The 24622-nt window shown below is 44.8% G+C and overlaps 1 protein-coding gene and 1 long non-coding RNA gene across 5 annotated transcripts in view; one reads left to right on the top strand and one right to left on the bottom strand.

Annotated features, from left to right (window-relative positions):
* CRHR2 (corticotropin releasing hormone receptor 2) overlaps positions 1-2360 on the bottom strand; it is a 137266-nt gene extending 134906 nt beyond the window's left edge. Inside the window, exon 1 of the mRNA XM_015281045.4 lies at positions 2138-2360. Within this exon, the coding sequence (XP_015136531.2) occupies positions 2138-2203 (66 nt within the window). The 5' untranslated portion in view covers positions 2204-2360. The remainder of the gene's footprint in view (positions 1-2137) is intronic.
* On the top strand, positions 1406-22449 carry LOC101748313. Of its 4 annotated transcripts, XR_006936792.1 has the most exons (8): positions 1406-1961; positions 4436-4638; positions 5430-5620; positions 5781-5885; positions 5970-6006; positions 6340-6427; positions 7934-8069; positions 16255-22449. It is a non-coding gene; the product is annotated as an uncharacterized LOC101748313 (long non-coding RNA). The 4 variants fall into 4 exon arrangements; XR_005857355.2 differs by lacking the exon at positions 5970-6006; XR_005857357.2 differs by lacking the exons at positions 7934-8069; positions 16255-22449 and adding an exon at positions 7417-7898.
* The last annotated feature ends 2173 nt before the right edge of the window (positions 22450-24622 follow it).

Raw genomic sequence — 24622 nt, 5'->3', positions numbered from 1 at the left:
TGCATTTTCCAGTGTATCATATGTACAGAATCATAGAATCACAGAATCAGAGAATCATAGCATCGCTCAGGTTGGAAAAGACCTCAGAGATCATCGAGTCCAACCATGATCTAATCATACTACCCTAACTCTAACTACCCTCTGCTAAATCATGTCCCCACATCCAAATGGTTTTTAAACACATCCAGGGATGGTGACTCAACCGCCTCCCTGGGGAGCCCATTCCAGTGCTTAACAACCCTTTCTGTAAAGAAGTGTTTCCTGATATCCAACCTAAACTTACCCTGGTGCAACTTAAGGCCATTTCCCCTCGTCCTGTCACCTATTACCAGTGAGAAGAGACCAACCCCGCTCTTGCTGTAAGCACCTTTCAGATATTGGAAGACAGCAATAAGGTCTCCCCTCAGCCTCCTTTTCCCCAGACTAAACAGCCCCAGTTCCTTCAGTCTCTCCTCATATGGCATATTCTCCAAGCCCTTCACAAGCCTTGTTGCCCTTCTTTGGACCTGCTCCAGCACCTCCATGTCCTTTCTGTACTGAGGTGCCCAAGACTGAACACAGTACTCGAGGTGAGGCCTCACCAATGCTGAGTACAGGGGCAGGATGACTTCCCCAGTCCTGCTCACCACACCATTCCTGATCCAAGCCAGGATGCCATTGGCCTTCTTGGCCACCTGGGCACACTGCTGGCTCATATTCAGCCACCTGTCCATCAGTACACCAAGGTCCCTTTCCATCAGGCAGTTTTCCAGCCACTCCTCCCCAAGTCAGTAGGGTTGCCTGGGGTTGCTGTGACCAAAATGCAGGACCCAACACTCGGCCCTATTGAAACTCATACATTTTGCCTTGGCCCATTGATCCAATCTATCCAGGTCCCTCTGTAGTGCCCTTCTCCCCTCAGGCAGATCAACACTCCCTCCCAACTTGGTGTCATCTGCAAACTTACTGAGGGTGCACTCAACCCCCTCATCAAGATCGTTAATAAAGATGTTAAATAGAAGCAGTCCCAGTACAGAGCCCTGGGGGACACCACTCAAGACCGGCTGCCAACTGGATTTAACTCCATTGACCACAAGATACTGGGATCATGAGCTGATTCTGGCAACTGAGACCCTGTGCAGTGATACAAGAAGCAGCTCCCCCAGCAGCTGTAGCTGGCATTGTGATATGACTCCTAGTGCTTTTTTCCCTTTTTTTCAGGGCAACTAAACAAGCCAGCCACCCCAACTGACACAAGCAATTCCAATGCAAAGCTACAGGAAACTGAAGAAAAAAGCCATGTCCATAGATTAGATCTAGAGGGGAAACACACAGCGTTTTCTATTCACCGACAAAGAATGAGTCTGGCAGCAGTGGGCACCTGGGTACTTCTGATAACCTCATGGCAAGGAGTCCTCCTGTCTATGAGGGAACTGAAGCATTGTTCTGGACCCATGGAAATAAAATGAGGGAAAGCACAGCTAGGAAGACAAGAGCAGCCCAGAAATCTGCTGCTTTTATAATGCTGTGGGAGCAGCCAACATGAATTAGGAGGAAGATCAATGCGTCTCCTGCACACCTCACACACACACAGTCAGCCTGACTGGGCAGTGTAGGTTGGGAGTGTTGGGTTCAGTTCGGACCCAAACCAGCCGACCCTATTGCTGCCTCATCCCGGGGATGGTGATAGAGAAGGATCCGAAGGAAAGGTCTCTCTGATGTTCTACTCGAGAGAAAGTTGGAGCAACTGCTCGAGCAGATGCGTGGACTGAGCTACCACGTTGAGAAGGCGATGGAAGCGGAGCACATGTTGCGAGGAGAGCAACCAGGGCACGGCTCGCCGCGGGGCCGGGGCTGCGCCTGGAAAGTCCTTCACGGATAAGGAGAAAGCAAGGAGGGCCACGGGGGCTCTGAGGGGACCGAGGGGTCAGCGGCCACGGGGACACCGGCGTGTTTCGGCGCTGAGGGGACGGCCGGGATAGGTGCGGGATCTGCGCGGGACCGTCCGCAGCGCTGAGGGGACGGGCGGGAGCTGCGGGGCCGGGGCGCGCTCGGCGCTCCCTCACAGACCGGGTGGGCTCCCGGCGGGGCGCGGGGCGTCTCCCGCTCTCCCTCCCACCCCGGGCTTTCCCACCCCCTCCCCGGCCGGGGCACTTACGGGCAGGAGAAGAAGCGCGGCGGTGGCCGCCGCCGGGAGGCTGCGCTGCGGTGCCCGTCCCGCCATGGGGCCGGCGGGGCTGTGGGGGCTGCGGGGGGCTGCCCGGAGCTGGCGCTGCCCGCTCAGCAGCGCTGCCCCTGTGCTGGCATCTCTGCCCCCCGCCCCCCCGCTGCTGCCCCTCACCGCCGCCCCGCAGTCGGCCCCGGTGCCGCCGGCTCGTCCCAGGGCAAACCCCCGGAGGGAGGGAGGGAGAGCCTGGCGGGGGAGCCGAGCCGAGCCGAGCCCGCCCTCCGCCCGAGGCGCCGCGGGGATGGAGGCGGCCGAACCCCCCGGGGAGCGCGACCCCCACAGCTCCCAGAAGTAGAGGGGACCTCCGTCTGCCTCTGCAGCGGGGGCAAACGGAGTCACCCCTCGCCCTCACCCGGCTCCTGTAGTGACCTCCCTGCGCACAGCCCTGCAGAAGCAGTGAGGTCATCCCTTCCCCGAGCGCTAAGTGCCATGTTGAGCCATTTTCACGAACGCGAGGTGCGGTGAGGTTGCCTTCATTGAGGACCTCCACAACCAGTGTCCCTCTCCAAAACTGAGGCTTCTCACAGCTCCTTGGAAAGAGGCTGTAGCCATGTGGGAGTTGGTCTTTTGTCCCAGATAACAGTGAGAGGACAAGAAGGCATGGCCTCGTGTTGTGACAGGGGATGTTCAGGTTGGATATTGGGAAATGTTTCTTCTCAAAAAGAGAGGTGATGCACTGGTACAGACTGCCCAGGTATGTGTTGGAGTCACCATCCCTGGAGGTGTTCAAGAACTTTACAGATGAGGCACTGAAGGACGTGGTCGGTGGGCATGGCAGTGTTAGGTCAACAGTTGGACTAGAAGATCTTAGAGGTCTTTTCCAACCTTAATCACAGAATTATAGAATGGGCTGGGTTGAAAAGGACCACAATGCTCATCCAGTTCCAACCCCCTGCTATGTGCAGGGTCGCCAACCACCAGACCAGGCTGCCCAGAGCCACATCCAGCCTGGCCTTGAATGCCTCCAGGGATGGGCATCCACAATGTCCTTGGGCAACCTGTTCAGTGTGTCACCACCCTCTGAGTGAAAAACTTCCTCCTAATAGCTAACCTAAACCTCCCCTGTCTCAGTTTAAGACCATTCCCCGTGTCCTATCACTATCCACCCTCGTAAACAGTCTTTCCCCCTCCTGTTTGATTCTGTGATTCTAATTGAGATGCGTACACCCTCACCATCATCCAGGAGCAATGGGCGTTAGGTGCACCCCATTATCCTCGTGCCATGCACTCACTGGCACACTTGCCCATGGTCTGGTCTTCTGCTGTCTTCCCTAGGATGGCTGTTAGTTATAAGGGAACTAAAGTCTTATCAATTTGAATGCCAGACCCTGTGGGGGCCCAAAAGCTCCCGTGTCTAACAGATACCAATTACACACTGCCTTCAGCATGCAGCTAGGGCCCTCCATACAATGGATTGCTCTGTGGTATTGTCAGACTGCCGACATCAGGCCAAGGTCTGGGCTTCCCAGTGAATCAATGTCAGTACCTGCCCACAGCTGCAGCTGGGACTGTCCCCAAAAGCCCAGCCATGTCCTGAGTCACAGCTGTGGAGCAGAAGTCAATATGACCTCCTTCTTTCCCAGCCCAGCTGCTGTATTTCCACTGAGTGGGGTGTCATGCACTGCCTGTCACCCCCGATGAGCAAAGCCTACCCTGGGCACCTCGTTGTCTATTTTCAGGGAGGCAGTGCCTCCCCCTCCTATCTGTGACACTGTCTTTCTACCACTCTCCTCTGTTGTTGTTGCTTTGTGTGTGTGTGTGTGTCCCCAGTCAAAATTGATTGGCGTAAAGGTCATGGTAGCACAGAAGAAAAGAGGAAAGAGTCCCTTTTGCACAACAAATTCCCAGGGTTTGCATGAGCTTAGCAAGGCTCAGTTGGGGTGAGAAGTGCCCGGACATCTTCCTCTGGGGTGTTGTATTATTTTGCCTTTTGTCATTTGATCACAAAAGGCATAAAGCAACAGCTTCTCACCCTTTCCAGAACACCTACAAGGAGGCTTAAGTACCTAAACCCATGCAGAGGTTGAGTTTAATACAATGTGAATATCACAGCAAGGAGATAGATAGACTCTGTAGACTATTAGACCTGGACAAAAAAGAAAAAGGAAAAAAAAAAAACATTATTTTCTCTTTTTTTTCAATTATTCAACAGTCTGAATGCATTTAAATATTTAAGCTTTCTCTCTTGTCAGTTGTGCTCCACCATTTGTTTCCTTTCATTATTAAAAGAAAACAAAGCCGTAACTCAGCGTTGGATGCTTCCAATTAATATGAATGCGTTCATGAAAATGCAAAAGGAGGAATAAATCCAGCAGAAGTTTTTATTGCATTTAAACATCCACCTCCAGGACTGGAAACTCACACGCAGTGGGATGGCATGAATTCATGAGAACTGGTGAAAGAAGCCTGAAGCTGCAAGTGCATAGACATAGGTCAGTTCCCTTGAAACCAGAGAGGTTTTCCATCACACCACTCCGTGGCTTTCTGTTATGATTTATCTCTGTTTATTACACTGTGCAGAACCAGAAGCTCATAATGTTAACACTGTATTGAAATAGTACAAAACAACCCTGAACTATGACTATCTAAGGATTAAACTGTTGTGTTTCTAGGGCTTTTCCACTTATGGCTGACTGCAAAATCCAACCAGAGCTTTCTGTTGACTGGGTTGCTTGCTTAGAAGGTCAATCCCCTTCAGATTCCCTTATAATCTTTAAGGGGTGAGCTCATGTTGCAAGCTTCTCCTTCAGTCATGGTGCTTCTGGCTGCTCTTCTCACAATCATCTCCTTTTAAAAAACTTATGGCGACATTCATCATACTGTTTGACTTTATGTGTAAGATTGGGGAAAGATTTAAAAGGGAGACAGAGAGATATATATAGATACAGATAGATACACACAACGTAAGTAGATGTTTTATGTGAGATGGAAGCCCTGTTCTTTCAGAGAGCAGACGAAGACCCATGAGACCAACAAGCAGAGATGCAGGAATGCACAGTTCTGATCAGTTGGATGGAGAGAGTCCCCATATAGGATCATGGCATAGATCCAATTGCTTAGTTCTTGCTCAAATGACTTTCAGATACTGTTTTCAACCATGACCATACAAGGGTGACTCCCTTTTCCTTGTTTGGGGATTTGAGTTTTCTCTTGTTGTTTCTTTGTCATTGTGTTGTGTTGTTTTTTAGTGTTTTTTTGTTTTTTTTTTTTTTCCTTTTCAAAGCTCAAGTCCTGAAAGGATTTAAACAGATCTTAAACCCTAAACCTGCGAATATTCTTACTGGTCCCAGTGGGGAAACAATACAGAATCCATCCTTGCTGGAGGAAGGACATGGCCAGCTCTTGGTGTAACACCTAAGTCAAGAAGGTTCTCGCTATATCTGGAACTCTGAGAAGTTTTCACAATATAACCAGGTAGTTTGATAGGTAGTTATAATAACAGAGACATTACACAGTATGTAAATATCCAAAGGGTGGAGTTGGACTGAAATATTAGATCACCTCTCAGAAGGATGAAGCATCTTACAGTAAAAGGAAAAGGAACCAGTAAGAAATATCAAATATGTCTCTCCAGGTGACATCCAGAGCTCTCTTCTGTGAGTGTATTCCCTGCTGATGACTTTACTGGACTGCTCATCTACAAAGTGGAACACCATCAATATTCAACCGTTGTCCTAAGGTCAGTCTGTATGGTCAGACATATAGTTGCTGCATCTGTCCTGTAAGTATTCTGAAAGACCACATTCTGTATCTTCTCTTGAAGTTGAACCTGGACTGAAAAGTCCTGGGATCAGAAAAAGGTAAGTGATGAACAGAGACATATGGTTGGTTGCAGGGCAGAGCTTGCACTTTATGGTAGACCTTCACTGGGTGAAAACAACAACACAGCTTGGGCTTCTGACAGTAGTATCAATCTCTACATAAGCCCTCTCTACACTAGGCAAAATGTAGGTTTCACTCCTGTTTTCAGCATCCAAATGTTGTAAACTTCAGTGGAAGGTAGACTGAGTGGATTCCCAGTTGGGATCTCAAGTAGGGTTTAAATATCTTGCGCAGTGACTGAGTAGATCCAGCTGGTAGTATGTATCAGAGGTGTTTTATTCATCACCTAAACTAATAAACTCTTTCCACAGATGCTGTGATAGCTCATAGCATCATCAAGTCTCTGAAAGTGTGGTGCTGTTGTGTCCCTTTTTGGCTGCATCACTTTTGAAGAGCCAGGTGAGTTGGTCTGGGTATGCTGGATCTGAGGAAAGTCAGGCTAAGAAGGGGAATGGGAGGAGTCCCCTGCTACTTGCAGAGTGAGTGAATGCCACAGAGAAAAAAGCACATGATGACATTTGAAGCCAGCATAATGTCTGCTGGGGAGGAAAGCTAGCTGTAGGGATTTTATTAATAATAAATGTAATGGTTTCCTGAAATAATGATGGGTCAGAGTTGGTAACAAGCACAGCTTGGGATAATAGAAATCACTCTGACAGTATAGAGGCACATAGTTTCTTCCTCCTCAGTGCCTGCAGTTACACTTGAATGAAGAATGTAAGTGGGATGGAGGAGAAAATGGTTATATTTAAAGACAGTTCCATTGTTTGAAATGGTTCCTAATAGTGAAGTCTCTGGAGTATTATATAAACCTTAAGAGTGGGGACTGAGGAGGAAAATTAGGTGGAAACATCCCCCATTGGGCATAAAATAGATTTTTTGGCTTTCTTTACTGTGGAACTCATGTGGACACCATATTCTCATGGAGTAACGCAGGGCTTTTCGTCAAGATAGCATGCCCAGCTTGGTGTTTTGTACATGCTGCTGCCAAGGCAATGCAATCAGCTCTTGGCTTCTCTGGACCTCCAGAAACCTCAGAGAGCACCAAGCCTTTCTGAAGTAGTTTCTGTTCTGAATTGAGGGTCAGGCAATGTATTAAGTCCTGGAATTTAATTTAATTTAATTAATCACTTTGTACAGAACTCCTCACAGACTGGGAAGAATAGGCATAGGTATCATCGTAGTTTAATGCTCAGCTTATATCTTGGTGGAGAGCTGGTGAATCCAGTGAAACCTCAAGAGCTACTTTGATGCCCAACAGAGGGAATCTCTTTGGGGCTCACCCTCTACATTCCACCGCCTGTATGGAGTAGGTCTCCATTAACCAGAGTGAGGCAACCAAGTTGTGTGGACACATCTAAATTCAGTGTGCTTTAATATTTGTACAGAATCCTGCACTGCCTGTCAGCTGAACTACGTTTCCACAAGTTTGCACATTCCCAGCCCATCACAAGTCTTAGGCAAGTTGAGGTGCTGTGGGTTGAATGCATGCATGTGCCAGGTGACTGCAGCCAGCACTTGGTAATTCAATAAGATTTTCACTAATTTCCCCACATTTCAGTCTGTCATTTCTGATAAGCTTCATCTTTGCCTTTGAAAGCTTCATTGCCGAAGTGCATTTTCACCAGATAATCTTAGGAGAGGATCCTTCTCTTGAGTAGGCTGCTCTGAATGTAATCACAGAATCATAGAATGGCCTGGGTTGAAAAGGACCACAATGATCATATAGTTTCAACCCCCCCTGCTGTGTGCAGGGTCACCAACCACCAGACCAGGCTGCCCAGAGCCACATCCAGCCTGGCCTTGCATTTGTGGGGTCTCAGTTATTTCAGCAATTGAGTTGTGATTGTTTAGCTTTTGTAGTGACACATTTGAAAATCACTTCTTGTTTTCTTTTTCCCCCAGGAGCTGCTCTCTATCTCTCTGCAAGCTCACAGCATAGCAAACAAGCAAGAAATGTTCATGGTATTTCTTCATGTAGTTGCCTGACACTGTCAGCTGTAGTGGAGGAGCCTCTAAAATTTGCCTCAGCAGTTGGCAGGTAAATGGGTTAGAAACAGTCTTACAAACATCCACTCGTCAGTCACAGCAATAATACCATGAGGATTTCAGTGAAGTAATAGTGGTGTTACACACCAGAGAACCAGGCTTACAGAGTGGAAGAATGCACGAAGTGGGGATTTGCACATCCCCTTGCTCAGAATTCAGCTGCCAACATAAATTCCCTCTCTTCATCTCTGTAGCCCAATAGTGTTGTGTCATTCTCAAAGAAAAGCATCAGCTTTTCCCAAGAATAACAGTCCTCTATTCTGGATCACGCTTGCTGCATTTTTCCATTCTGGGTGCCTAAAGTTAGCCACTTGGAACTATATTTGGCATGTAAGCACATGTGTTTGTGTATAAGTACCAGCTTCCCTTCAACAAGACAAATATCCATGCAAACAAAGTTAGAATTCAATATTTCTTGAAGTTAGGACTCTCAAACTGGCCATATAGTTATAAAACTTATCCTGAAGTTATCAAGTGTGACTGTAGAGCTTGCTTTGGCAGCATTTGCATTATATACAAATTGCTTGCAAAAATCTTACTGACAAGAAGCAATAGTCAAGTAAATGACTTGTCTTTTGTTAGGAGAGAAAAACAAGAAACTTGAACATAGTATGTTCTTCCTTTTACTTATCTTTGTGCAGTCACCTCAGTTTTGCTAGCTATTAGAGTCATTAGCAGCACAATACTCCATTTGGCAAGCAGCAGGGCTGGAAAATATGCTGATAAATAGCTATAAATGTGAGTGAACAGGTTGCATACTAAGCAGATGATCTTGTTAGTATTTCAGTCTCTGCATGAGATGTTCACTACACGTCCAGTATAGAACAAACTGCCATCATAGGTAGGACAGGGCTGAATAAAATTATCTATGAATATCATTATCAGCGAGTACCTACAGATGGTCTGGTCTACCCAGGCTCCCTTTGTAGTCACTGGATTTCTCATCAGTACAGTTGGAAAAGGGCAGCTTCATTCACATCACCCTAAACTCCATGTCTACAGTCAGTCTGTTGACTCACAGCCCAGCTCTATTTCTTCCCTTGGCTATGAGAGGAGCTGAGAGCAAGGAGTTTGGATGGGAATATCTACATTGCAGACATTGAGTTAGATGAGATGAATCCCATCCAAGCTTTCCAGATAAAAAAACCCACCTATAAGGCAGTTTCTATTTCTTGCCACACACTTGGCTGTTCTTTATTGCAACTGTATTATGACAGTTTACAGTGACTGAAGATGTAGCCCAACATGCTTAAACCCTTAAAACCTGTAAAGAGCATAAGAGCACGTTTGATTTTTGATGCCCATCTTGTTCACAGCATTTTTGACAATAGTTCCCTATGATGAACATCTCTCTCCCAGAGTCTGAATCAAATGTGTGCATTATTTTATGGGAGAGCCCTCACAGGAAGGAAAGCTATAGGACCTTTCAGTCATTCCATTAATCTGCTCCTAAATATTTCACCAATCAGCTAAAGCGGTTTCAAACATGATGGTTTTGGGTATGAAATTTTACAGAGAAATGCTTAATACACACAGTCAGGTTCTAATTAAAATAGATGGCTAGAGGGTTTACTGTGGCTTGGGCCTTCATTTACTGCAGCCTTTCTGAAGAGCAGTCATAATTCCTTTCCATGGGAGTTTTTTGTGTTAGACGTCTTTAGCTCTGTCTCCATTTTCATTAATAGGCCATTTTAGGGGCCTTACGACGACTTATTTTGCCAAGAAATTATGGCTTACTTATGCTACTTTAAGTTAGGATAGTTCAGCCTTTTCCAGGCTAGATGCCTGTATTGAAATCTCCCACCTGAAGGGTCAGATGAAGCTGGCAGTGGATCCTCCAGAGTTTAAGGATGACTTATGAGTTATGATAATAGAATAGATTTGAATCATTTCGTGCTTATTTACCAAAGAACTGGTAATAAAGATTCATTTTTTTGTTCATCAGTCAAGTTCCCTGGGTATTGGCTGTTTGTCAATAAATGCTGCATTACACACTGAGATATAAAAAGGAAAGGCAAAGATTGTTGCTAGGACTAAGGCAATTTACACTACAATGAAAGCAGAGGTAGAGAGACTGAACTAAGGCATATGCAACTGAATTGCTTAAGAATGTGTGATTTTTCAAATGTATTTATCTTCTTTTTATAAGGGGAAAGCAAGCAAGACACTTTGTCTGGATAAGCTGATGAGTGCAATTGATTGAATCTTGAGCTTCTTCCCAGAAAAAAATAACAAGTTCTAGGCTGTGAAAGACTGAAGTTTTATGTATAAAATAGTTCAACTCATCTTAGACTCTGAGAACAGAGACAGAAGGCAATTGGCTGACTTCACAAAGGCTTCATTCATTCTCACTTGAAATCTTTGAAACAGCTGGACAAGGCATGTCAGGATTGACAAAATAATATTTCCCAAGTACCTACAGCTGTCAATAATACTGGCTGAATGGTAGTGTACCCCATAGACTTTTCTCTCAATCCACATAAAAGAAAAAAACAACAGAATGCAGGTAGAATGTTACCTGAAAACAGCGCTTCTGCCTGTGCATCATTGATAGGTGCAATGGTAAAAATGCAACTGGACTGCAAAATCACACTGCTCTTACTATGCCTGAATTAAAGTTAAGATAGGAGTTCAAGTGCTGCACAAGAATTGTAAGCTGTAGAGTGCCCTACTGAACTCCAAAACATTTTGTAAGAATTAAAGAGCTAGAAACGACCCTCTATGGAGGTAGAAAGCAAGCAGCAGAAATGAATGAAGCCATCATTTCCTAGCATGCTAGTGCATTTATTCTGATCCAAGTCGGAAAGAGTTCCAGTGTATTCAACATTAATTATTAAAAAAGGACTTGGAGTTCCTGTCAGTGCTTCAGGTAACTTACCTATTTAAAAAACAAGCTGGGGGATTTTCAGGACCTCACTGGGCAAATCCCTAAGCCTGATTTTGAAGTCAGCCCAGACTGAGCAGTTGTCAGACTGGGGATCTCCAGGAGCGTCTTCCAACTCAAGTTCATCTACCGTTCTGTATTTCACTGCCATTTAGTTTTCCTTTGAGAAAAGTCTGTGTAGAACTCCTGAGGGGGAAAAGGTGAAGATTACTTATTGCCAGATCGTGGATGTTTTCAGTTTGTGCTCTTCTCTTTATGTGATTTATGCGAGGAGTCAGATGTTGCACAGCCACGCTTCATATCCTGATGCTCCAGAATCCTGGACTTGCTTTCCACGCACCTCCCTGCTGAGGGTGTTAGCAACCAAATGGAGCCAGCAGAAAGCTGAGTGAGCTAACAGTCTGATCTGACGCAGGAGTCAAATATTGGAGAAGACAAACATAAAGCGTAGGGCCACAGAGCCAAAAAAGACAGACAAAAATACTTCTATTGAAAGAAAGGAAAGGGCACTTGATGTACAGGAAGTTTCCCATAGCTGAGTGCTTGCTTAAAAGGATTCATCCCCTTTTCTGGCACAGGATCATACTTGCTATTCAAGTATCTTCCACAGCTGAGGGAAAAATAAACAACAAACAGCCTTTCTCTTGACCTCTCTATCCAGAGTAATCACGTTCATCTACTTAGAGCAACAGTCAGGATTAAAACAAATGTACCAGGCTTTACTCTAGTGAGCCCCACGGGGGGAATCCTTTGCAGAATAAGACTTGAGGTTATGGAAGTAAAGCCTAAAAATAATAAAGAGCATATTTAAATGCACCTGCTAAGTGCCTCTTTTTCACCTTCCACTGAAGTGCCCAGTGGAGTAGGCAGGCCATTTCAGCAGTACCTCTTCCCTGTGGTGATTCAGGGCATGCTTCTCAGTAATATAGGAAACTACCCCCGTATCCGATATCCCTATTCTTGGATTCAGGCAAACAAAAGAGTAACAAGGGAAGAAAGACATTCTTGGTCTAGTGGGTTGAGCAAGACCTTGGGAACCAGGAATTCAAATCTCTCATGTTCCACTGCTGGCATATTGTGCTTCAAGTCAAGTCTTTATTTCTCTGTTTTCCCTACCTGTAAAGGTTGAAAGGTGGGGTTACCGTCCCTGGAGGTGTTCCAGAACCTTGGAAATGTGGCTCTGAGGGATGTGGTCAGTGGGCATGGTGGGGGTGGGTTGGGCTTGGGGATCTTAGTGGTCCTTTCCAACCTTCATGATTCTATGATGTGTTTCTGTGCCTGGGTGGCAGGCAGAGAGCTCTCCTCTGCTGCATATCTGTCTCAACAGCATTATCGTTTCATGCTGAAATCACAGGATGCTGGTTTCCATCTACCCTGTGGACAGTACTATGACACGAGAAATGTCTTGGGGACAGCATCTTGCTTTTGCCTTTCTGCCTCAGAACTGACTTTGACATTCCCTGTATTCTTACAGACTATGTGTTACAATAACCAGTATGAGTCAGGACCACTGGCATAGGGCCACCAGGATTAATATAACCAAGTAATCCAATCTTAATGAGGTTTAAAAAGGAGCTTGACAGTAGTTCAAAAGCACTTGTTAGATGTATGGCTTGTCCGTGATCACTGAAGCATGCAAAGAATGTTGTTAATAGGTCTGCAGTCAGGTGAATAGGTCTGTGGTGTTTGCATTCATTTCGTGTAGCAACAGGCAGTGGTGTTAAAAGTGGAAACTTCAATGACAAACACGTTGATAAACTTTCAAAGAGCTTGAGGAAACACAGCTATGGAACATGGATAAGGATGAATGTGTTGGGCAAACTTTTGTATCTCAAATTCATCCTTCGAGCACATCTGCTCTATTGAGCCCAATTTCACAAGCTTCAACACCTGAACGTAACTTCTTTCCAGAGTGAGCTCTGGTAGGATATACCTCCCTCCTCACCTGGGAGCATATGTGACCATGAAGAAAAATGGACTGCAGTGCATGGAAGGTGCAGATGCCACTGACTCCTGTACATGTGTGTGTGAACACTGTAGTTTAAATGAGGAGTTGCCTCCTTGAAATTGTAGTGTTGTAAAAGCACCATGGTCTGTATGGCTGCGTAAGGATGGCTGTGCCTGGTTAAAGCAAGGGACTCTCCCACTGTGTTTCACAGGCTGTGTGACCACCATAGAAATGGGACAAGCAGACAGTACGTATCTGGAGTATTTAATCATTCTCAGGCAATTTCTGTCCTAATAGTATCCTATTTTAGGAGGAAATTTTTCACACAGAGGGTGGTGACGCACTGAACAGGTTGCCCAAGGAGGCTGTGGATGCCCCATCCCTGCAGGCATTCAAGGCCAGGCTGGATGTGGCTCTGGGCAGCCTGGTCTGATGGTTGGCAACCCTACACAACATAGCAGGGGATTGGAACTGGATGAGCACTGTTGTCCTTTTCAACCCAGGCCATTCTGTGATTCTATAATCCTATATCACACACTATGTCTTTCCATTTAAAAATTGTTAATAGCTTTTTTTTTTGATAGCTTTTATATGTTTTTTCCCTTTTTCACAGACCTTCCATTTTTTAAAATGTATTTCTGTTTATGCCCATTATTTTGCACTCGTGTAAACTGTTATCTTTCACAACATGCTATGTCGAGGAATTTCATAGTCTACACAGTGCAAAGAATCATTTTCTGCCATCAGTTTTGAAACTGACCCGTGATAGTCGTGTTTTAGTTCTTGTGTTGGAAGGAAAAGGAAATGATCCCCTGACCAAATCTTTCAGACAATGTAGTGTTTGCAATATAGTCCATTGTAAAATCACAGAGTACCACTGGGAAATTGAGATAGGAAAATAAGACGGGAACTGCTCACAAATATCTGCTTTTTTTTTCTATTTTATTTTTTTTCTTTAAATTGCTGTGCTCATTTGTAGCCTGCTGGCTTACAATGTCTCCTGTCCTTCTCTTACTGTTCACAGTGTAAGATCAGTAGTTCTCCTAGTCTCAGAATTGAGCATATGATGATTTCCAGGTTCGTGCTCCTTAGTGAAAGGTTTAACTTCCAAAGATGACTTGGGGCTTCATAGATTTAACCTGGCCTAAATTCTGAGCCAGATCTTGCCATCTGTGTGTGCAAAAGGCCGTAGTGCTCACTGCTCTCCATGGGATCTCTGCTTAAAAGCTGAGGCCCAACCTGTCTGTTTTCAAGAAATAGAAGCCTTTCAGTAAGCGTGCTTTTCACTTAGCAGTACATTCAGTCTGCTGAGCTCCTGAGCAGCTATTTAAGTCTTGAGACTTAACAGATTAGTAGGGGAATGCTTATTAAAAGTCAAGATATTAAGTCTCACATTAAGGATTTTCTACAGAGGCTGTGTTCTCATGGTAAAGAGGCATCAGGTCACCTGCTCCATGAAGCACTAGTATTTGCTTATCCAATTCATTAAGGCAGAATGCAAAATGCAGTGATGTGTCTGCTTCCAAACCCTTCCTCCAGCCCCCAGTGGAGCTATTATAACTCCTTTCGGCATCCCACACCTTCTGCCTTTGCTTTAAGATCTGCAGATCATCTGAAACAACCCATCAGAAGCATTCCTGGGGAATGGCTTTCCACTGGGAGATGTCAATCTGTCAAAAGAAAAATGCACCATGGAAATATGTCAGGTTTGATAAAGCACTGTATTGAAATATCAGAATGGAACATCCATACAAATACTCTCTGCTTAGTCTCTCAGGAGCAGCAGGTTTTGTTTTCCACTCTAAAGCAGGTTTTTGTTTTACTTTATTTCCCATGAAACAAAGGGCAGAAATCATAATGAAAAAATTTTTACTCCCCCCAGACAAAGAACATTTGATGTTACTGTTAATTTCATTTCATGGATAAATCTGTTTTTCTATTATCCACTTTAAATTGATTTTTTTTCCACTTGTCAGAATTTCAAGTGAAAATGAAAATCTATTTCCTACTCCAATTTTAATTAAGCTCTGTGTTTCCCAAATACTTAATCGGAAGTGGGATGGTTAAAGTCCTTCAAGAACTCTTAAATTGGGTAGAAAACTGTACTATGTAATTACAGTAGAAGTATAGGTACAGAAAGAGGGAAATGTGCGCTCTCTCTTCTGTGAGAAGCTGTGGATGGCAGCCATGGAAACTCATTTTGCCACAGGTCATACGCCTCTCAGAAAGGAGCTACAGTGGGTCAATTAGCGAGGCTAATTTATCTGAGTGGAACATGTTACTGACACAGCTATACTGTTTCCATGTCCAGAATTAGCTTGGTTGCGACTAGACTGAATATCAGCATGTTGCAGAACGTAGATTTTTCAACATGATTTCATGTTGAAATCTTTCCTGACGAAATAAAAAAAAATAGAGTTACTTGAATTTCTTAAGCAGATTTCCCCATAGCTACACATCAGCGGTGCACAGGAGTTTGTTCCCATGCCTTGTTTTGAGAGCCATTGGATTGATGGAGCTGCTGGGACACAAACATCCATGTTTTGTACTTGCTGGTGTACAGGTAACGAGGAGTGAGTCCCCAGAGCATAGCCTAAAGATGGTAAATGATGGTAATGATGGTAAAGATGGTAAATGCGTGGATTGCAGAAGCCTATCAGGGGAAGGACATGGCAATCCGCAGCAAGAATGAAGTGCTACAGTCAGGAAGTCTGGTTCATTCTCTTGGCCTCTCCTCTTGTGTAAATAGTGATAGAATGAGATGGATTGGCCTCAAGCTGTACCAGAGGCGATTCCGGTTGGACGTTTGGAAATACTTCTCCAAAAGAGTGGTCAGGCACTGGAATGGGCTGCCCAGAGAGGTGGTGGAGTCACCAGCCCTGGAAGTGTACAAGGAACGTTTGGACGTTGTGTTGAGGGACACGGTTTAGTGGGATCTATTGCTGATAGGCAGACGGTTGGACTGGATGATCTTGTCCAACCTTGGTGATTCTATGATTCTATGATCCAAGACTTGGGAGTCAAAGTATTGTGGAAAGCTTTGTATCACTTTGACAAATAAAGATTGTTATGCTTTTCAGGGAGGCAGATTTTGTTTAACTCTTTGGTTCTACCATCACATTGTATTTCTCAGGCCTCACCCTGCCTCCTGCCCTTCAGGCAAAGAGCAAACTGAATGCACAGAAGGCATTTCAGTGTGTTACAAGTAAGAGTAGTTGTTTCTGTGCAAGAAAAAAATGTATGTGGTTATTAGACTAGGTTTAGTGCCTCATTAGCCAGGCTAATGGCACTGCTTTTTCTAATGGTCTCATGAGAAATTGAAGGAAGAATGGTATCTATCTTTAGGTGATACTGAAGTGGAGGCCTTGGAAGAGAGAAAACACTGCACCAGATGAATTAATTGATGGAGATACAACAAAAAGCTGAAGCCCTTTGCTCTCGCCACACAGGTTTGTGAGCATTGCTCCACTTTCTAGTCTGTATGTCATCCCACTCACCACTGAGTGCACTCATCGGACAGAGGATGTCTCCCTCATGTAGAGCTCACGTGATGTAACTCTGAGTATACGGCTGATTTACAAGGAGATGGATGCTGCAGTGGAGTCCTTGATAAAGACCCTGAAAGGATGCTTCATATTGTTTAGCTGTGGACTGATTTGGAGGTAAAAAAGTGGTGCACCCAAAACCGACTGTGATTGCTTTCTCTGGATCTGCCTCGTTCTGGGACACAATCTCTCCTGTGAGGCCCTCGTCCTGCTGGGTTATCACTCTTGGTTCCTGGCTCTCGGTGCCTCAGGAAGCAGCTGGTCCACTCTGCTCCCTGACAAAGGCATTTTATAGCTCATGCTGTTGCCTGACAGCTGCCTACTACAACGTGGAACAGGACCAACTTTTCACAAAGACTCCCAAACCCCCATTAGGAGGTGAGCAAATTTTCATTACTTGAGATGTGGCTGTAAGACAGTGCACCTGAAAAGCTTTTAGGAGATATTCTTGAAACATGAAGTAGAAAAAAATAGCAACAGGGTTTATTTATTTTTGTTTGGTTCTTTGTCTCGCTCCAATTGCCTTGGGGACCCAGTTTGCAGTTTGGCTCACAATGAGTAAAAGCAGCCCAGTGAGGGTGCAAACCAACTGGTAAGAAGATGGAAGTGAGCAGTGAGGGAACATGAACCAGCTTTGGAGCTGCAGACAATGCCACATGCAGCTGTGATTTTTGCTTAGATGTAGCTGATACAGCTATCACATCTGAAACACTGGTCACGGGGAGGATTACTGAATACCCAGCAGGTAAAGAATCAAAACACCAACAAAAATCTACCAGGTTTAACTCCTAAGGCTTGCTGATTTTGACTGCAGTTGCTAAGATGTGATGTAAAGTTATCCAAGAGCTATTAGCAGCGAGGTAAGGCAGCACTGTGCTTCAGCACACCCTCACCTCACCTGATTCTTGGGCTGTTTTCTAATAAGTGCACAAAATGGTGATGATTTTAATCTGGGATATTAATGCATTAACTTGATGCCACTCTTCTATCCCAACAACCTTTTCTACTTTCTTGCGTTGTGTCCGCTCCGCTGTCTCTCCATTTCAAACACACAGAAGTACAGTAATTCACACAATCTTCCTGCTCACTCTGTTAACACACATGTATGCTTCCTGCTTAAAACTGCAACACAGGCTCATCTGTTTCATGAGACAGAGCTCCTTTAAAAATAGCAGCCTGTGTCTGGGAACAGTGCCTGCCTTCCCCTGCCATAGGATACTCATGAACGTTGCATTTCCCTATTGTGTTAACATGAGGCTTTTGACCCTGGAGGTGCAGTCAGACTTTAAATTCTTCACTGAAATCCCAGCAGCAGCACAACCCTCATGGTGAGTGCTTTAGTCTTATATTTTTAGAAAGGCTGCTTTGAAGATTCTGTGCCCGTCCTCCTGTGCCCAAGAGTAACACAAGATAAATTGTGCTAAGTGAAGGGAGCTGCAGATCCCAAAGCAGTCTGTGCCACAGCCAATCCAGACATCCCAAACCAGCCCTTCCTTGCTCTTGTCTAAGACAGATTTTACCATGGCTGTTGATTTTTATATGGATGTTTCACTACTCAGACAGACAGCACCACAAAATACAACTTTCGGAAAATGAGATCATTGAAACTGGAGATCACTTGGATAGAAGATTTGGGGAAAATGGAAGGATTGAATATGCGTGATTCCTGTAATCATCTGCTTGCTCAAAATCAATTTCTCCAACATGTTAGCATAGTCTAAAACGGAGATCATGTGTGAAGGCCTCCAGGGAGCGCTAAACAAGGCTGTTGGCTTTTTGGGTGTCGTATAGGGGGTAAGCAAGCAGCTCTCTGCCACTTCTGGTGCTTTTTGTTTTGGGATCCTTGTGGTCATGGTTTCAAAACTGCATTGCATCAGTACAATGGAGTCCAAGCAAGCAAGCAATATCCATAAGTTAAACGCATTCCCTGGCCCTGGGCAGCAACCAGCAGAGAACACTCTACATTGTATTAAACTTGGCCTTTGAGAGAGGGGGCCTCATCCAAAAAATCTGTTGGGAACAGATGCTGGTGTGTGTTGACTCCTGTCCCATCCAGGAAATGCTTGTTGGCTCAGGCTGGAGATGTGACCAGCAGCACTCCCTGTTGACAGGAGAGATGCTTGTACTCTAGCAACAGTTCCTGGCACGCTTTGACTTCTCAGTGTAGGTGAAGCTAAAGAGAGCGAGGATGTGGCACTGAAGGTCAGACCTCTTCCATTGGCTCCACTGCATGGTTTTCATCTGTCCAAGAGAAAAGAGACCAAATATAACTGATGAATACTCTGAGAAACTGAAGCAAAGCAAAGAACGGGTAGGATGTTCAGGCATGCAGTGCTGCCCTAAGCACTACTTAGGCTGCTGTACAGTTCAACCTGTGCACAGTGCTTGGGATGGAAACAATGACAAGCCTCGAATGTGGATCCCCACACTTCCCAACTTCAATATTTAATGTAGATAGCAGAAACACTCCATGCAAATATCAAGAAAGTATTTCTCTGTATCCCTTCATTGTGAGATATTCAAGCATGTACCCTTAGGGACTCTCTGGGCTCAGAACCCTATTTTTATGTCAGTGATTAACTAGACGAAAGTGTTGGAATCAAGACAACAAAGTGTTTCTGATGTACTCCTCTTTTCATCATTTCCCACCAGCCAACCTGTCCCTGAAGGCCCACGAGCATTGAACTGAAACTACTGCCCAAATCAGAATAGGGAGTTTGAAGAGTCTCATTGTCCCAACTTTTGCCCCAAGCCTGGATCCGTGTCTTTCTCACTACACCATGCATTGTGCCAGTACCCTGATCATTTTAACTCAACGGTCTTCCCAGGTGTATGGATTAAGATCCCATCTTTCTAGTTTCTTTTGTATTTTCATACCCATCCTTCTACTCGATTAAGGCAGATTAAATCTGCATATATGTTTATACTTGCTAAACCACAAATCTTACTGTCAGTTCAGAAAGCTCAGCTTGGAAGTCCATTGGAGCCTGACACTTTCACAAGACACTTCATACAAGATTCTTGGAAAGGTGCTCCTCTATCCAGCGGATTATTGAATTAATTGACAGTAGTAATGCCTTTGCTGTGTATAGATGGAAAAAGGAAAGCCAAACAGCTCACTGACTTGGAGCCGAGACAGTCCCCTGAGGATATTAATGTCACCAGTCCAAAAAGGGATTATATAGTCCAATAAAAATAGAAACAAAGTCAATGCCTTGTTTAAAAAGACAAAGAAGGTCAACCATAACTTGATCAGGCCAGTTCAGAGAAAGACAGCACAAAGTGAATTGAAACACAGTCATCAAGAATTAACAAATAACCCTAAGTGAGTGATTTATTCTCCTATTTCTGTTTGTAATTTGCCCTTGCCCAACAGTTATTACTCCTTTATTATCCTCCCACCCCGAAATTCCTATCAAAACACTCCAGGACGTAACCCATGCCTTCTAGCCTGGCCACAAGCAGTATATGCCAGAAGGCAACATCTGACATCAAGGAATCATCTTCTGTGGAAAGACTGCAGCAGGCTGTTGTGTCCTTCTTGGAAGAGAATAACTCTTCAGATGAGTTATCCTTGTTTACAAATCTGAAAGGAGCAATTAGCAGTAAATATTCTCTTCTGGGTAATAATATTTTATGCTTCTAAGAACTAGGCTTAATTGAAGAACAAGCATTTGCTTTATCATCCAAGCCATTGGAGCCTGCAGAGGGAGGAGGAGGTTTGTGTGTGATGCATTGTGTCAGTTCTTGTGTAAGATCTATGCTCTCTTGGCTAATCCCAATCACACGTTTATAGGTTTGATGTTGTTGTTGGGACTGTTTTGTAATATTCATTAAAAATGAACAATTCCAGTCCCTCCTGCAGTTGGTAACACTGCTATAGACTGTGTTAGGTGGTTCAGGTACCTACAGGTAGCTCCTCTCTCCACTGTCCAGCACAGATTACATAGGGGCATAGGGATGTCAGCACAGTGTTGGGACTAATGAGGTGCCCACAGCAGATGCTGTAGCATCCAGAAGGCACCCAGCAGCAACCAGTGGACTCCAAGAGCTTTATAGAATTGTATCATGGAGTCATAGAATGGCTTGGGTTGGAAGGGACCTCAGGGATCATCAGGTTCCAACCCCCCCACCACAGGCAGGGCTGCCAGCCACTGGGTCAAGCACTAGATCAGACTGCCCAAGGCCCCATCCAACCTGGCCTTAAACACCCCCAGGATCAGGACATCCACAGCCTCTCTGCTGAGTAGTGTTGGCTGAGGGCTTTGAAACTGCACTGAAGGGATTTGAAACGTCAGTGGCTGCAAGCTGTCGACACCAGGCAGAGGATTTTACTCTGTTTGCCACCCCTCCTCCTGCCCCACACACTTTCGTGGAGTGGAAACGTATGCTTCTGGCACTCACCTGAGCAGCAGCAGCAGCCCCTGCTGTCATTTTCCTTGCAGACAGGAACACTATGCAATTTAAAGAGCTGGCAGTTTGAGTCTTTACTGCAAAGACCAAAGTGACTGGTAATCAGACCTGAGCATTATTCAAGCATTATTACTACAGTGTATCTCCTGACAAAATTCCCCCCAGGGTTTTTCAGGTACTGACAAGGCCCTGCAGACATGGTATGAGCAGCAGCTAGTTCATGTGTAAGTCCCTGTAGCAATCTGCATCTGCTTCCTGAGAGCTTTCAGATATTGTACATATACATTTACAAACCAGGATGCTGTTTTCTGTGGATTGAGTCTTTCTAAAAAGGGCTGGGAGAAGAGATGTCATTTCTGCAGCACTGCGAGCCTGTTTGGACCCACACACACCCACCCCATGCTCTGCCCTGGGCAATGATACATACAGCCCATCTATTTATTTTCTGCTGGTTGTTTTGTCATTGTGACTGAATTAATTTAAATACAAAGTGGAAGAATACAGACAGGTGGCATCTAGGGGACAGTGAATGGATTGAAGAGCAAGGAATGACTATTCTCAAGTGCTCTTGGATGGTACTGATTAAAGGTTAAATCTTAAACTTGGCACCAGCATCCATCTGTGACACAGGAGGACAAGGGCAATTCTCTGACCTGAATCTGACAGGAGATGGATTGGAATTGGAGTCTTAAAGCTCCTGGAAAGAACAGTGAACTGTTGCTCCTATAGTCAGACCTTTTCTTGACCAAACATTAGAGCCCTATTAACTGCTGGCGTCGGGGTATTGTAGGTGCAGAGGTGTGAGAGGCGTGATGCTGGGGTACTGGCCACTACTGAAAGGTTCTGTTTGAAAGGATAGATCTTGTCCTTGAATCTGGGGGCTCTTACTTTTGTCAAACTACTGCATTTCTGCTAATGATATGAGGTAGGGATTCTCCCAACTCCCTGCTGTAATCCAGTGCTGATGTCTGAAAAGAAGGCTTGAAACAAAGCCTCTCTATCAGTACATCCTGGCACCCTGCAAACCCATTCAGCAGGGGCAGAGCTGGATAGGTCCCATGGAACCTCCCAAGCTCCAGCTCACGTTGAACTCTGGGGATCTGTAGGTTCTCCAGCTCTATCGGAGTTGTTTTTGTCTCTGTTCATCATTTTAAAAGCTGGATGTGGGAGACAGCTGGCTCAAATTCCACACCCTCCCACAATGGTAGAATTTTGATGCCTCAGTGTCAACAGTTGGCAAGTCCAAACTGCAGCGAGGATAGTGAGAAGTAGTGAGAAAGTTGAGCCCATCGTGCTGAGAAAGTCTTCATTCCCCTGCTGGAGTGATGTGTAAACGAATAGCTAGAAATATTCTATTCCAGGCCTCATAAAGCTATGGATGTGACTGTAATATAAATCAGAATTTTCAGGCAATACCAAAGCGTGGGACATTTGCTAATCTGAAGAACCTTTAAATACCAACAGCACAGCAGACTGGGTATATATATCCTTCATATTCTCCGTCATTCAAACTACAAATATTCAAGAGATGTTCAGCAAATATTTGCTCCTGGTTTCAAATAAACTTTGGTTTATCCTGGTATTCCATGTTTGTTCTGTGCAGCAGCCCAGAGAAATGATTTATGTGGCAGATCACATCTGTGAGTGATTCTTGGTCTGTACTTTCTTTACGAGCCATTTATTTCATAGGTTTGAACACAGGGATTTGAAGTTCAGGATGTTTTGGGTAGTTTCTCTGCATTTTGGTTCCTTGCATATGGAACAAGTGATGCTAGAATTGCATTTCCACAGAGAATAATCATGTTTACACACTTCAAATATGCTCTGCAAATGCACTCAACTACCAGTCTAGATTAGCCAGCAGTGTCCTGGTTTGTTTGAACTGCATTCATGAGATCCATATTTTTGCAAGGCAGAAGGACACGTGCTGAATGTGCTCTCCTTGTCCCCACCTTGGATGTATGGAGCTGCGATTCACTGCCAAAGAGCCTGGATTTGGTGGCAGAGCACGGGCCTGGGGATTGAAAGGCAAATGACTTTCTGTCACAGGCATTCAGATGACAAGTCTGGGTGCTGTTGTCTTTCCTTACAGTCAAACGCCACTTTATCTATTCCCAGAAAATGGCAGGAAGTCTCCAACCACTGTGAATTCCTGAAAAGCTCTACAAATATCCCATAAATAATAGTGATCCTGTACTGGCAGACATGTCTAAATTCTGACATTTAACTCGTCTTTCATTCATGAGATGTGCCCTATGAGTACTGTGCAGTGCCATTTTGCTCAAACAGAACGTCATGCAGTCTCAGCTCACACCCTGAAGTGCATTGTGCCATATAGCTGTACATATAAACCAAACATGGAATGGTAACTTGATAATGAAAGTACTCAGACTGCCCTCCCAGCCATCGCAGGGTATCAATCCTTAGTGTAGACAGTGTAATAGATGTGTTAAATCTTTCCCCTCTTCCTTCCCAGGACAAGACAGCAGGCACACAATTAAGATGGCTTTAAAAGTGACAGTGGGCAGGAATCACCAGACCAGATAATGATGACCACAGTGCCACAGCTGTGCTTTTGCCAAGATTCACTGTGATAACAGGAAGAAATAGCTGTTTTCTGAGTATTATTTCTCTTACCCTAAGCAGACTTTAAACCATGACAGATAAGGGACCACAGTACGCCTCCAATCTGACCTCCTGCTTCAAGCAGAACTGTCAGGAAGAATAGGTTAACACAGATGTGGTTTTGTCTTGGTGCGTCTTGGATGGTGAGATGAGGATGGAGACACAACAACTTCTCTGAGCAACCTATTTTAATGTTTTCCTTTCTTGTTAATGAAAATGTCACTGTCAGTGTCCAGCCTGAACCTTCGAAGCTACAAGTTGCAGTTGTTGTCTTTTGTTATCTTTTCTGTTAACGCTGAGAGCAATTTGACCCCTTTATCCTTGCATCTCTCCTTTAGCATCAGCTCTCCTCCTCTTTTTGTCTGCTGCCAGTGACAGTATCTCAAGGTCTTTCCATACTCCCCCATCAAGGAAGCCTGTCAGACTGTGGTGCTGCTGGAGAGGGTAATCCTATGTAGACAGCAAACTTGCATATAATGTTGACATTAGCCAATCTCATTACCCAGTATTCCACCACCAGTGGTGCTACGTAGTGAACTGCTGCACATGAAAAGAAGAATAGAGGCATTCCTTAACCACCTTTTGAATGCTGGCATCTTAGCTGCAATGGTAGGTTCCCTTCGTGTTTGATTTCTCTGCTAAGTGTGAGGTTTGGCAGAGAGAATGCAATGAAGAGAATTTTTGCATAAGGCCCTCTGATTCTGGTCAGCCCCATTTCAAGTTGTTCAGCTGGATCTGGCCTTGGTGATCAGACACAGAGATCCCTTTTGCTCCCAACTCCTCACACCTGGAGTGACCACAGACTTGCAGTGCGTAGTTCTCAGGCCTCACAGTCACAGACTAAGCACAACCTGCCACCTGTGTCTCTGTTCAGTCCGGCTCTTCTGGTTAGTAAGTTGATGAGATGACACCATGATCCAGATGCTCCTACTCCTTCCTTCCGCTGAGTCACTGAGCAGAACCAGACCTTCTGCAAATGCATTGAAGTGATTTGTTCTACTCTGCTATTCACAGCTGCCATCTGACTCAGCATGCAGATTAGAGGCTTGTTTGCCAGGTTAAATAGCATCAGTGACATTCTTCTTCCTTGGATGGCCATGACCTTGATGTTAATCAGTTCTGTGTAATGC

The sequence above is a fragment of the Gallus gallus genome, chromosome 2 (genome assembly GCF_016699485.2).
Source record: "Gallus gallus isolate bGalGal1 chromosome 2, bGalGal1.mat.broiler.GRCg7b, whole genome shotgun sequence".
NCBI classification, from domain to species: domain Eukaryota; kingdom Metazoa; phylum Chordata; class Aves; order Galliformes; family Phasianidae; genus Gallus; species Gallus gallus.
This window is presented reverse-complemented; position numbering and strand designations above follow the sequence as displayed.